This window comes from Globicephala melas, chromosome X (genome assembly GCF_963455315.2).
Source record: "Globicephala melas chromosome X, mGloMel1.2, whole genome shotgun sequence".
NCBI lineage: Eukaryota > Metazoa > Chordata > Mammalia > Artiodactyla > Delphinidae > Globicephala > Globicephala melas.
In genome coordinates this window covers 35,263,033-35,277,747 of record NC_083335.1, presented here as the reverse complement: position 1 = coordinate 35,277,747, position 14,715 = coordinate 35,263,033, and the positions used below count along the sequence as shown (strand labels likewise).

General features: G+C 37.2%; 1 protein-coding gene across 5 annotated transcripts in view; it reads right to left on the bottom strand.

Moving 5' to 3' along the window:
- ACSL4 (acyl-CoA synthetase long chain family member 4) overlaps positions 1-14,715 on the bottom strand; it is a 76,260-nt gene that overhangs the window by 4,374 nt on the left and 57,171 nt on the right. For all 5 annotated transcript variants that reach the window (XM_030835764.3, XM_070044701.1, XM_070044700.1 and 2 more), the window contains 4 exons: positions 13,210-13,284; positions 8,899-9,090; positions 7,222-7,336; positions 4,012-4,169 (listed from right to left, as the gene is read on the bottom strand). In XM_030835764.3, coding sequence (XP_030691624.1) covers positions 4,012-4,169; positions 7,222-7,336; positions 8,899-9,090; positions 13,210-13,284 — 540 coding nt within the window. The remainder of the gene's footprint in view (positions 1-4,011; positions 4,170-7,221; positions 7,337-8,898; positions 9,091-13,209; positions 13,285-14,715) is intronic.

The following is a 14,715-nucleotide window of genomic DNA, read 5'->3' as shown; positions in this document are numbered from 1 at the left end:
AGGAAATTAAGCATTTTTTTTTAATGCTGCATTAGAGGTTTCATAGTTTTGGAAACTCCTAAACATTAGCTAGTACCACAAGCTATAGAGAGCAACGGGCAATCACACAGTTTCCTATAAATTAAATAAATTTATAAATTGCAAACAAGTGAAAAAGATTAGGGGAAGAAAAAAACAAAAACAATTTTACACGTGGCATTTTATCAGAATTACCTAGGACATTATGAAATGTGACCTGCAGGTGGCAGCAAATGTCAATTTTTCTAGCCACTGATAGTTGTCAAATCACCCCAAAACCATTATTTTGCATTCTTATGATACTATCTATACCTTGCACTTATATTTAAAACATGAAGAGGCCTGCTATGAACGATGTATGATTTCAGGCAGATTTAACTGAAAACAATCAAAACTATTTTATACTTTTTGGCCTAAGTCTCTGAAATTATAATTTGAAGCAAAAGGTTAGCAAAATAAATCTTCTGTGGCACACACGAGCTTATGAGTTATTTAGATTTAGCTCATGATTAGTGTTCATTATCCAAATCATGAATTGTTCCATTTCACGCCTCAAACCAAGCACAGGAAAGTTATGTAGGCCTAGCAGGTCCTAGAATTGTATTCCATTTTCCAGCCTGAAAAACTTCCCCCACTGTTGCTTTTACACAGGTGAATATTCAATGACAAATTATTCAAGTCACATTCTGCTCCATTAGTACGTTCAGAGAGTGACTAAGAATAACAGCCTATTGGCTGAAATACTTTTTTTTTTTTGTGGTATGCGGGCCACTCACGGTTGTGGCCTCTCCCGTTGCGGAGCACAGGCTCCGGACGCGCAGGCTCAGCGGCCATGGCTCACGGGCCCAGCCGCTCCGCGGCATGTGGGATCTTCCCAGACCGGGGCACGAACCCGTGTCCCCTGCATCGGCAGGCGGACTCTCAACCACTGCACCACCAGGGAAGCCCTGAAATACTTTTTAAAATACTACATTTAAAGAAAAAAATGAGGATTTGTATCAAAGAAAATTCTGGAAGCCTGGTGATATTAAAAAGTGTGATATGTCAATAATACTATAATTAACAAAACCAACTTTAAGAAAAAAATTAAGCTACTGTCTTTATGCTTATACAGTAACTTACTTTGCAGATTATGTTAATAGGTAACTGCTATTTAAAACTTTACAGTGACCAGAGTTAACCAGAAGAATGTTCTTCTTGGGGAAAATAGTTTTTCAACTTCAACTTGCTAACAAATGTTACAAACTATATTTTTTAACCAAAATGGAACCCAAGTAGTTAATTTTGAAAATAAATAATAGTAGCCTAGTTAGGGAAACAGGTGTGCTCATGTATCTCTGACAGGAGTATAAACTAGTCCAGTTTTTCTGGGGGGGAAGAGGGAGTTATTTGGCAACATAAGGGAAAAAAGCTTTTAAAATATACGTTTTTCTTGACTCAGATAATCCATATTAAGAAAATAATTACATAAGAAAATAAATTAGAGTAAAAGAGATATATTCTATTTGTTTACAGTGGAGGGAAAAAGTCTAACAATAAGGACTTAAGTGGACACTCCTTTACTGGAATACTATTTAGCTTAAAAAATGGTAATTCAATTCTGTATCTACTGACTTAGAAGAAAGTCGATGACGTTGGTAAGTTAACTATATATAACAAAATGTAATGTCACCACCCAAAGGTAACTACTATCAAGTGATTTTTACTTCCTCCTTTAAACTTTCTGTATTGTCCAGTACTTTATAATGAATATAGGTATCTGTAATCAGAAAAATGACATTTTCATTTTTTAGGAGGGAAAGCAATAGGTTAAAACTAGGTTAATCGCTTCCAATTAAACATGAAGAGTACACAGTTTATCTCTGCTCCCCTGGAAAATAAACAGTTTAAAAATATTTTTTTTTAATTCAAAAGGTATTAACCACAAAGGAAAAATAGAAATGAGAGAGAGGACACTGGGTGAGAAGGCCCAACAAAATCTTAGAAGACCAAAAGCAAACAGGCCAGCAGTTAACTGACTGGGAGCCAAGAGAGCTAAAAGCTAACTGCCCACATCGAAGAATACCAACAAGAGGCAAACCAATCTCCCGAGCCCGTAGACAGAAGCTGAGGGACAGAAGCCAGAGATGAGGGGCATGCTGAAAAAGCAGGGCTGGCCCTCATCTGCTCAGAGGACAGCTCTCTCTCATCCTGCTCTTCCCCAACCAGGCTGGAGATAGATTTACCTTTTGGAAAAACTGAACTAGAGAGACTCTGGACTCAGGACACTTACAATAGAGGGAGGGAGTAAGGCTGAAAACCTAAAGGTTCAGTGAGGGGAAGACCTACCCACCCCAGCCCCAGCCCCCTTCCAATGGCCTTTTTTTTGGCTACCAGAATATTGGCAGTCATGCTAATATCTCCCAGGTAAGAGACTGCAGAAGTCTCCTCTGGAGAAGTGGAATGACTCAAGACACTAACATTTGAATAACTTTTCAGTGAAGCCCAGCAAGCTTTCCAAATAGCTTTTTAGAACCTCATTCTCAAATATGAATGGACAGACAAGGATCAGCAGATATATGCAAGGCCGACCAAAGCAAGCAGAAAGTGGAACTTGAAGGAAACAGAAACAATAACAGGAGAAGGAAACTTCATAAAAGGAATCCCTTCAACACCCTCAGAGGATGACTGCATCCATGAAAGAGCAACAGGATGCTATTAAAAGGACACTAAGAAAGCAGGAAAGAACTCTTGAAAATTGAAATTCTGATACTGGAAGTTGGAAGCTCGATAGACTGAGACAATGATAAAGTTGAGGGATCTGCCAGAATATAAAACAAAAAGGACAAGATATAAAGATGTGGCCCATATATATACAGTGGAATATTACTCAGCCATAAAGAGAAAGGAAACTGAGTTATTTGTAGTGAGGTGGCTGGACCTAGAGTCTGTCATACAGTGTGAAGTAAGTCAGAAAGAGAAAAACAAACACTGTATGCTAATACATATACATGGGATCTAAAAAAAAAAAAATGGTCATGAAGAACCTAGGGGCAGGACAGGAATAAAGGCACAGACCTACTAGAGAATGGACTTGAGGACATGGGGAGGGGGAAGGGTAAGCTGGGACAAAGCGAGAGAGAGGCATGGACATATATACACTACCAAATGGAAAACAGATAGCTAGTGGGAAGCAGCCGCATAGCACAGGGAGATCATCAGCTCAGTGCTCTGTGACCACCTAGAAGGGTGGGATAGGGAGGGTGGGAGGGAGACGCAAGAGGGAGGAGACATGGGGATATATGTATATGTATAGCTGATTCACTTTGTTATACAGAAGAAACTAACACACCATTGTAAAGCAATTATACTCCAATAAAGATGTAAAATAAATAAATTGCAATCCTCCCACCCCCAGCAAAAAAAAGAAACAAAAAAGGCAAGATAGATTACGAAAGAAAAAAAAAGATAATAAAATTAGAGGAGGAAAGTAGAAGGTCAACAACCATATAAAAGTAGTCCCAGATAAAAACATGAACACAAAACTCAGAGGGGAAAAGCAATGAAAGAAAAGCAAACAAACAATAAAAGGTAAATGGAGATTTCCCAGAACCATAGGGCAGAGATCTCTAGATTGAAAGGGCCCACACCAAGTAAGTATATGCAATGATAAATGATAAAAGATTCACACCAGGGCACATCAGTATGAACTATCAGAACAAAGATGGACCATTGCAAACACAGAGTAGATGACCACCTAGCAGGGATGCTGTGACATGCAATAAAGAACTAGTTAGGTTATTCTACCATATAACATTTAAAGATCCTTCCAACGTGGAAATTCATTATGAATATTGAGGAGGCAGGTTTTTTAAAACACAACATAGTAAATCGACTATACGCCAATAAAAATTTAAAACAAACAAACCAAATAGACACCTTGAAGGGTCTAATGCACAGGACCTCATTAAATAACTTTTAGGGACATCAACAGATAAGTCACTTCTTACTTACTGGTATTTGCAGCTTCTCTGATCTCTTTCAGTATTTCAGCTTCCATGGCAGGGTCATTGCAGATATCAACCCAAGTGCCTTCCACCCCTTTCTGTTGTGCCAAAAGCGTCAACCTTTGCTGATTGGGAACCACAAAACTTATCACATAGGACTGGTCACTAAAAAATTAGAAAATAAAACAAACTGGAAATTAAAACATTAAGGACAATTATTCATAAATGATGCAAAGAAATAGTACACATAATTCTGAATATATTTTTCTCTTATTTGTTACAGCTTCATTAAGAAGTAATAAAGCCCATAGTACTGTCATAACGACAGACACATAGAAAGCCCAATGATATAGAGAGTCCAGAATAAACCCTTGCATATATGGTTAAATGATCTTCAACAATGGTTCCACGACCGCTCAGCGGGGACGGTCTCTTCAACAAGTGGTATTAAAAGAACTGGATATCCATATACAAAGGAATTAAGTTGGACCCTTACCTTATAGCACATACAAAAATTAACTCAGAATAGATCAAAGACCTAAATCTGTAAGAGCTAAAATTATAAAATGCCTAGAAGAAAACATAGGGGAAAAGAGTCATGAAATTGGATTTGGCAATACTTTCTTAGATATGACACCAAAAAGCACAGGAAACAAAAGAAAAAATAGATGAAGAGTACAACAAAAATAAAAAATGTTCTGTGTATCAAAGGTCACAACAGAGTGTAAAAAGGCAATCTATGGAACTGGATAAAAATATCTGCAAATCATATGTCTGATAAGGGGTTTATATCTAGAATGTATAAAGAATTCCTACAACTCAACAACAAAAACAACAACAAAATAACCCCATTAAAAATGGGCAAAGACCTGAAACCATAAAACTCCTACAAGGAAACATAGGGGGAAGCTCTTTTGACATAGGTCGTGGCAATGACTTATTGAATTTGACACCAGAAGCAAAGGCAACAAAATCAAAAATAAACAAGTGGGAGTATATAAAACTAAAAAGCTTCTGCACAGCAAAGGAAACCATCAACAAAATGAAAAGGCAACCTACAAAATAGGAGAAAGTATTTGAAAATCATATATGATACGGGGTTAATATCCAAAACACATAAAGAGCTCATACTACTCAATAGCAAAAAAAAAAAAAATCAATTAAAATATGGACAGGGGAACTGAATAGACGTTTCTCCAAAGAAGACATACAGATGGCCAACGGGTACATGAAAAGGTGCTCAATATTACCAGTTATCAGGGAAATGCAAATCAAAACCACAACAAGATATCACCTCATACCTGTTAAAATGGCTATTATCAAAAAGCCAAGAAATAACAAGTTTTGGTGAGGATGTGAAGAAAAGGGAAGGGAACCCTTGTGCACTGTTGGTGGGAATGCAAAGTGGTACAGGCACTATGGAAAACAGTATGGAGGCTCCTCAAAAAATTAAAAATGGAACTACCATATGACCCAGCAATCCAACTTCTTGGTATAAATCCAAAGGAAATGAAAACAGGATATCAAGGAGATATCTGGTCCATGTTCATCGCTGTATTAGTCCATAATAGCCAAGATATAGAAACAACCAAGTGTCCATCAACAAATGAATGGATAAGGAAGATGTGGTGTATATGTTCAGTGGAATATTACTGAGCCATGAGAAAGAGATTCTGCTATTTGCGATAAAACTGATGAAGCTGGAGGGCATCATGCTAAGTGTAACAAACCAGACAGAGGAAGACAAAAACTGCATGGTATTGCTTAAATGTGGAATCTTAAAAAAAAAAAAAAAGTCAAACTCATAGAAACAGAGAGTAGAAAAGTGGTTGCTAGGGGCTGGGGGTGGAGGCTGATAAAAGGGTACAAACTTTTAGCTATAAGATGAATAGGGTCTGATGATCTAATGTGTAACATGGTGATTACAGCTGATAACACTGTATTGTATAATCAAAAATAAGAGGGAAAAAAATTTTAACGAGCAAAGGACTTGATTAGACATTTCTCCAGAGGTGATATACAAACGGCCAAACAAGCAGATGGAAAGATGCTCAAACATCACTAATCCTTAGGGGCAAGATATCCCCTCAAACTCATTACCGTGACTATTATAAAAAAAATTTAAAAAGTAGAAACAAATGTTACTGAGGATGTGGAGAAATTAAAACCCTTGTACACTGTTGATAGGAAGGAAAAAAAAATAGTGCTGCCATAATGGAAAGAGTATGGCAGTTCCTCCGAAAATAAAAATAGAACTACCATATGATCCAGCAATCCCACATCTGGGTATATACCCAAAAGAATTGAAAGCAGGATCTTCAAGAAATATTTGAATATCCATGTTCATAGCAGTATCATTCACAATAGTCAAGAGGTAGAAGCAACCCAAGTTGTCCATTGATGGATGAATGACTAAACAAAATGTGGTCCATACATACAATGGAATATTATTCAGCCTTAAAAAGGAAGGAAATTCTGACACATACTACAATGTAGATGAATCCTGGGGAGCATTCTGCTAAGTGAAATAAGCCAGTCACAAAAAGACAAACACTGTATGATTCTATTTATTCAAGGTAGCTAGAGGAGTCAAATTCACAGAAACAGAAAGTAGAATGGTGGCGGCCAGGGGCTAGGTGGGGGGAGGGGAAATGGGGAGTGGTTTAATGGATGTTGAGTTTCATTTTTGCAAGATGAAAAGTTCTGGAGATTGGTTGTACAACAGTGTGAATATACTTAACCCTAGTGAACGGTACACTTAGGATGGTTAAGATGGTAAATTTAGGTTTTGTGTTTTTTTATAATTAAATTTTTTAAAGGGAGTAATAAAGCCCAGAAAAATAAACCATATTAACACATAAAGAAAGAAAATGGTTCAATCTCTCAGGTTTTTTTATTTAGAAAACTTGTACTAGCTGTGTTACCCTCTCGGGAAAATGACCTACGCTAAATTTCAGTTGTTATGGATGTTAAATGAAATAACTGTTGTGGCATAGCTAAGTATTTAGCAAGACATAGTAGGTAGGTAGTCCAGTAAATAGTTAAAATGCCTGGATTATCTCAAATGACCTTTAAGCTGTTGAATTCAAGAACTTTCATAAATTTCTAACATTCCCCAACTCTGAAAGTTGGATGTTTCCCTTATGATTATATCAATTTTTTCCCAATTACCCTTTTACTGTAAGTATATGAAACACAAATGCAACTTTAAAATTACCTTTTGGCAAAAGCACAGATGTTGTCAATAAGTGGACAGTTCTTCAGTGCAGCTTCTACTTTCCCAAGAGACACATATTCCCCTGCTTGTAACTTCACCAGATCTTTCTTACGATCTGTAAGTCATGAAGCATGTTATGTTATCCATAGTACATTGATTAAGGTATGTCCAATTCTGATTTTCTTTCAGTCTCATCACCTTAATCTTTATTTATAAAGATACTTCTTTTAAAATCTTGTTATATCTAATGTTTGCCCAAACACATCAGTTAAAAAGAAAATGCCTAGTTAAAGAAGTACTGGCTAAAATGTTATATCCTACACCAAAAGCTTTAATATCTTACTATAATGTTTAATATTATCATGAATTTAATAGAAGGAACAAAGACTTTGGGGCATTAGATTTGAATGGTAGCTCTGCCCATTACTAGCTATGTGATCCTAGACACGTCATTTGACCGCTCCAACCCACAAATTTTATCAGGGATAATGATGCCTACCTCATACTGGCATGTAGCACAACGTCTGACATACAGAACAGTCAATAAATGTTAATTCCCCATTTTCCAGATTTGTCATTATCTTGTTAAAATGACAGTGCACTAACAACATGCTGGCATAGGTTGCCTTACATCCTTTGTGTGAGTGCTGACTTGCCTACCCATAGGCTGGGAACCCAGTACACATGCCACCGGAGCCAGCCTTTGATCCCAGCACAATTAAGGATCAAGGGGAAAAAGGCGGTGGCGGTGTAGGTGGGGGAGTTACTGGTTCTAGACTCTGAGCCATGTTTCCTGGGAATTTCCCTGGCAGATCAAACTTCTAGGCGAAGAACCAATTTTCCCAGGAAATCTCTAACTATATTCAGGTCACATATGGGTCCAGAGACAGACTTAAACGGACCACTAGAGATAATGACTGGAGAAATTTTATGGCTTGAAAAGGATCTGAATGGGACCCAACAGAGTGGTCCTTATCGGCTAGTCAAATTTTTAACTTTTGCCTGATTAAAATGAATAGTGTAAGGGCTATTCTGGAGTAGCTCTGAACTTAGTCTATTTCAGTAGGCTCAATAAGGGCAGTGCCAAGCCAACTGACATTCTCAGAAGAACCGATTAATGTTGAGGACTGATATTATAATTTTCTAAGAGTCCAGGCTAGTTAGAGTCCTATAAATGGCCACTAGGGAAAATAACATGTCCACAATGCTTCTTGGGTGGGGAGGTAAATGGTGAGGAAGGCCTAGAATAGGGTATGTTACAGGAGATGGTTATACGGAACCAAATGTATCAACAGTTGACCAAAAGAAAACAAAACAAAGAAACAAACGAAGAAAACCCCTTCTGAGCAATTTTTGTTTTCTCACTGCCAACTGCTATTTTCCTGCCCACCCTCCCTACCCCAATGCTGCTTCTGCTACCACTTAGTAAGGTGCAGGCACTGCCCTGCTCTAAACATTTTACATGTAACAACTCATTTAATCCTAACAAAACCCCTACCAGGTCAGTACTGTCATCCCTATTTCACAGATGGAGAAGCACAGACCAAAGTTAAATAACTTTTCTGAAGTTTAAACCAATGGAATCATCAACCCTATTAATGACCTGACCAATATTACCTTTCATGTATGTGGAAGTTGCAAAAACTGAAGAAAAGCACAAAAAGAGAATACACTGACCGATAATCTGTAAACACCCATCGGGATGGAATTCTCCAATATCACCAGTGCAGAACCACCTTTGGCCATTTTCGTCCACAGAGTAATCCTCAGCTGTTTTCTCTTCATTTTTAAAATATCCCATGGAGATATTCTGTCCACCGATTACAATTTCACCTCTGGGGTTTGGTTTGTCGTGAACTGTATAACCACCTGGAAGTCAAAAACAAATTAGTTATTGTTCTAAAACAAATTTACTTGTATTAATTCTTAAAGATCCTTTGCTACTATTTTTCTGCTGATCAAATTTTACTTCACTTTACGGGAGCATATTAGTTAATATTTCCCAGGATCATAAAATTTCACACTTAGAACATCATTAAAGCTTAGGGTTCATAGAGTTCTGTTAAGATAAAATCACCCCCAAGAAGGGTAACACTTCAAGTTTTTAGAAGTAAATTATTCATATGTTGATATCAAATGTGTTTCAGATATATTCTAAGGTTTTAATCAAAGAGCATAGGTAGTTATAAATTTAAAGCTATTCAATATTTCAGTATGACAAAACCCATTGTACATAAAACATTAAACTCATTATATAAAGCAAAGGTTCTTTCACAGCAAGGAAAACTCCCAATATGGACCCACTCTCCAAAACTGACATTAAAGCCCAGTACCAGAAAAATTAGAAAAATAAAAATTAAAGGCAGAATTCTCCTTACCAAGTTTTACAATATACCTTGTTTCTCTGATTCCACTGCTTAATAAATAACCCATTTAGTAAAGCAATATTGATGCTGATGCCCAGTATACGTAGACACACACTCCCTATATTTTTTAAGATTTTCATTCTAAAATTGGAAGGGCATTACCATGGGAGAAAGGAGGACTTATTCCCAAGATGTAAAACGCTTGGGAATAAATTTGGCCTTCCAGTGTGGTATTTAAAAAGGAACGGTTGTTTGCTCATAGAGCACCACAGTAATGCACACAATAAAAGTCACATAGGAGAAACACTTTTTGAAACTTCAAATTTATGTCAGACAAAGCGCATTCATTTTCTTGGGTTCACACAACCTAAGGGATGTGTCCTACAAGGTAACTGGTCCTTTAAAGGTTCAGTCTATGGCTCTTTACAGACAACAATATTGTACTATATTCATCAGACTTGTTTAGAGACTAAAACTTAACTATCCCACCCACTAAAAAGGAAATTATGTAATGTAATAGAGATCATTTTACAATCATATTACGATCATATTACAACATGTAAATGTATCAAATTAACATGTTGTACACCTTAAATTTACAGAATGTTGTATGTCAAATATACCAAATTGAAAAATTAAAGAGGGACTTCCCTGGTGGCTCAGTGGTTAAGAATCCACCCTACCGACGCAGGGGTGACAGGTTTGATCCCTGGTCTGGGACGATCCCACATGCTGCAGAGCAACTAAACCCGTGCACCACAGCTACGGAGCCTGCACTCTGGAGCCTGCGAGCCACAACTACTGAGCCCGCGTGCCACAACTACTGAAGCCCTTGCGCCTAGAGTCTGTGCTTCGCAACAAGAGAAGCCACCACAGTGAGACGCCCGCGCATCTCAATGAAGGGTTGCCCCCGCTCGTTCCAACTAGAGAAAGCCCGTGCGCAGCAACAAAGACCCAAAGCAGCCAAAAATGAATAAATAAATAAATTTAAAAAAATAAAAGCAAATCTTAAGCTTTTTAATTACTCTTCCTTTATCTGGCATGGCTAGGCTATTAATTATTTTGCAGTTAATGAATATGTTTAATATTTTTCACAATTTCATCATAGGAAGACTGCTTTACTTTTGCAGATTATCACCAGTGTCTGTGAAGCACAGGTTTCCTCTAAGTGGCTCGCCTTCTGCAGTTACTTATAAAAATTAAACTATACAAATAGCTGGACAATTGATTATCAACTATAAAAATGTTTCCTGGGGGCAATTGGGATTGACATGTATACACTGATGTGTATAAAACTGATGACTAATAAGAACCTGTAGTATAAAAAAACAAACAAAAACAACAACTAATTCTAAACTTTCTTTGGGTTATTTGTATGGAAATATGTTAATATAAATGTTTCAGACATTACATGAAATTTCTAAAAATCTTCTATGTTCTGGTATAATGTTATAAGTCATAATTCTAGTTATTACTTTAAAATGTATATCTCAGAAATAACTAAATTTCCTTGTCAATTGCATTATTATGAACTTTCATCAAATCTTTAACCGTGGTCATTTTTAAGTCTTTTGTCATTTACAGACAGTTCTGGGTGTACTCTGATGCTTTTGCAAAAATGTTCCTATAAAAGGGTTTCATCTTCAAGGAATTCATGGAAAAGACTCTGACAGGTACAGGTTTCTGGTAACTGACTATACTGCTGAACTGAATGAATAAGCATTTTCAGAACTCTAGTGGAAAACTGATGAATTCATAAAAGTGCTAACAAAAGATCAAGATGAAAAAGAAATTAATTACATGGTACTGAGTGAACTGATGAGGATGATTATAATTTTTGTGACTTTCTTTTTGAATAAAAAAAAGTCCCACAAGGACTCAGAGGCAAAAAATATACAAATCAATTTTCACTGCAAAGTAAAGGAGCTGTTACAGTGGAGGATTACTGGACTGAATGTCAATATTATGACGTAGTATGAGTGTGTTTCGTGTTCGGTAATTGCAATCGTTGTTGCTTTTGTTGTGGTCATCCATTTACAATGCTTGGTGTCAGTGTATTTATCTCGTGTAAAAATAAAATACAGTGTGTGTGTGTGCAAAAAAAAAAAAAGCTGGAAAATTCCAAAATACTTGAAGGTTAAATGGTTCTATTCTAAGCAATACATGGATCTTGCTGTCTGTATGTGAACTGAATAACATGCACAGTGACCAAGCAAAAACAAAAAAAGAAATACAAATTATCAGGTCTCCTCAGATCTACTGAATGAGTCTTTCTGGACGTAGGGTCCAGGAATCTGTGTTTTATCAGCTTTCTAGATGGTTCTCATGCATGTGAAAGAGTAGGAACCACTCTTCTATATGCCAGGTTCTGTGAAAATCTGTCCCCATTGCTACATCCTCTGTGAGGTTATAAGGCCATATAGATAAGACAGGGAGTAAAGAAGGTAGTTTTTGAAAAGCCAGTAAAAAATTACTTAATATTGTTTACATAATGCTGTTTGTTAACTTCCTCCTTTCACTTAGTTGTTTGGAATAGCAAATAAGTGAGTTTAAGGTGCACTGGTGAATTAAACGCAAAACCTGGATTAAGTTTTAGATGTTCTTACTCCTTGTTCAGACCCAATCCATTCTTTTTATTTTCCTCCACAAGGTTCCCATTTGCCTCGAGTAATCCAGTGGAACTGTTTTTGCCTTACTAAACTTCAGGATGTACCAGGAGTCAGGTCCAGGAAAATGTCTTCAAAATAATTCTCTCCTTGGTATCTTTTCTGATATAAGATCTTGCCAAGAGCTTGTTCTCCACTGCAAAACCATATGGTGATTCACTGTTTACCAAAAGTTTGATTGAGCCAAACCAGGGATGTGACTTAGGAGACAGCAAAGTATGGTAGAAAGTGCATCAGTTTTAGTGTCAAACAGTTCTAGGTGTGATTCATGGTCTGCCACTTACTAGCTGTGCAATTAATGTCTCTGAATTTCAATTTCCTTGGCCATTGAATGTGCTGTGTGTTAAGTAATTCTTTTTTTTTTTTTTTAAGTAATTCTTAATTTACTTGTTTGTCAGTCTATGGGTTTATTTGTATATGCCTATCTCACTACAAACAGCTGATGAAGTTAATGAAATAATTCACATCAAGTGTCTAGTCCTTTGCCTGGAACCTATAAGATATTTAATAAAAGTTAACTCTCTTTAAAAAAAATGTTTGCTGGGGTCAAGCTCTAAGAAGTTGGAGGGTATGTGTGTGTGTGATTAGTCACTCTATCCCCTGAAAATATGGGGTTTCATTTCCCAGCCCAAACCTACTCACTAGCAAGATCTAGCTTCAAAAGATAGGATATACATCCTTCTCCAAATCCAGGGAATGCCCCACTAAGAATGTTTTCCTCTTTACCATCGAGTATTCCCAAGTTCAGAATCATCATGCCTAGATTCTAGAGATTTCCCTTTCCTCTTGGGAACCTAACAGTGTTACTGAAGAAAAAGAAAGCACAGGGAACAAGCAACAGCAAAGACTCGCTTGCTACCGCAGACAACCTAATGCTTTTTAAAAATGGAAGTCCAGAGGCTCGCGGTAGTTTTTAGCATATCTAGAAACACTAGAGCTTGTCATAAAATGCTTACCTTCCTGCCAGTCTTTTAGCTTAATTTCACAGCAAATAAGAGGGGCTCCAACTCTGCCAGTAGTATAGTCAGTAACTATAAGGGAAAGGGCAACAAAGATATTAATTAGTGTAACACATTTCAGACTCCCACTAATGTGATTACAGGAATATTAAAGTTGGAGCCAGATTCTGAAAGATGACAAAAGAAGAGGCCATAGCGAGAGGAATGCAAAGCATGACCATTTTTCAATAATTCAGCTTCATTTTTTAAAACTTATTTATTTTTGGCCACACCGCACAATGTGCGGGATCTTAGTTCCCCGACCAGGGATCGAACCCGTGCCCCCTGCGGTGGAAGCATGGAGTCTTACCCACTGGACCGCCAGGGAAGTCCCTTCAGCTTCATTTTAACAGTGTAATTGATTTCAATGTTGGTACACCATTTTGGCTTCTCATGGCTACATTTCAGATAATTAAGTATAAAAATCTGTTAAGGGAGGAGAGCTGGCTCCACCATTATCTACGGAGGATTCTGGTAAGACAGATTTTGATTGGAAGTCCTCCTCTACAACTCACTGATTGGATGTATAAATTGGACAAGTTACTTAACTTCTCTAAACCTCCATTTCCTCATCTATATAAAAGGGGATAATAACAGAACCCATTTCATATAGGGATATGCTGTGAGGGTTAAATGAGATGATTCGTAGACAGTGCTTAACACTTCTTGGCAAAAAACAAAGTGTTCGATAAATGTTAGCAGCTATTATCCAACGTGATGATGATGATGATATTATCCTTTTGTAGTTTGTGATTATTGCTCGCAGTAATCAAGTATTTATGGACAACCTATTATGTACCCAGCATTATATTAAACATTGTGAGGAAAACACATTAAAGTTAAGGAGACCCTGCCCTCAATGAGCTTACAAACAAACTACCTGGAGAGAAAAGCACGTGAAATAATTAGAGCACTTTTAAATACTAAACTGCATGGTACTGATGGTGAGAACAGTAGCACCTTGGAGACTAGAAAGATCAATGTAAGATGAAATGTCTGGGGAACACTTAACTGAAGAGTTGCACATGAGAGGATGGCTGTGACCAGATAGCAAAAAGGGCATTGCAAGAGAAGGGAACCGAAAATACAAGAGAGAGTAAGAAGATTGGCTTATTTGGAAACAAGAATCCTGGTGTGTACACAGGTGGCAAATAATGATGAAGAGCTACAATGGTGCCAGGTTAGAGACATCTTGAAAGCTACGTTCACCAGGTATGAAGTAGTGTTTGAGGTGGATGTGTCTAACAGAAGAATAGAGGATGAATCAGAGGTAATATAATAGAGGCAGACACAGCAGCTGAAAGGCTGTTACCACAGGGCAGTGTGAAGTAATAAAAGGTTAGATGCCAAAGGTGGTAGGCAGTGGAGGGAGCAATCCAATGAAAAAGTGGGAAGATCTGGTGAAAGTTAAAGATATTAAAAATAAACAATCAGATGACTTCAAAGCTAATGCCCTGAATGATT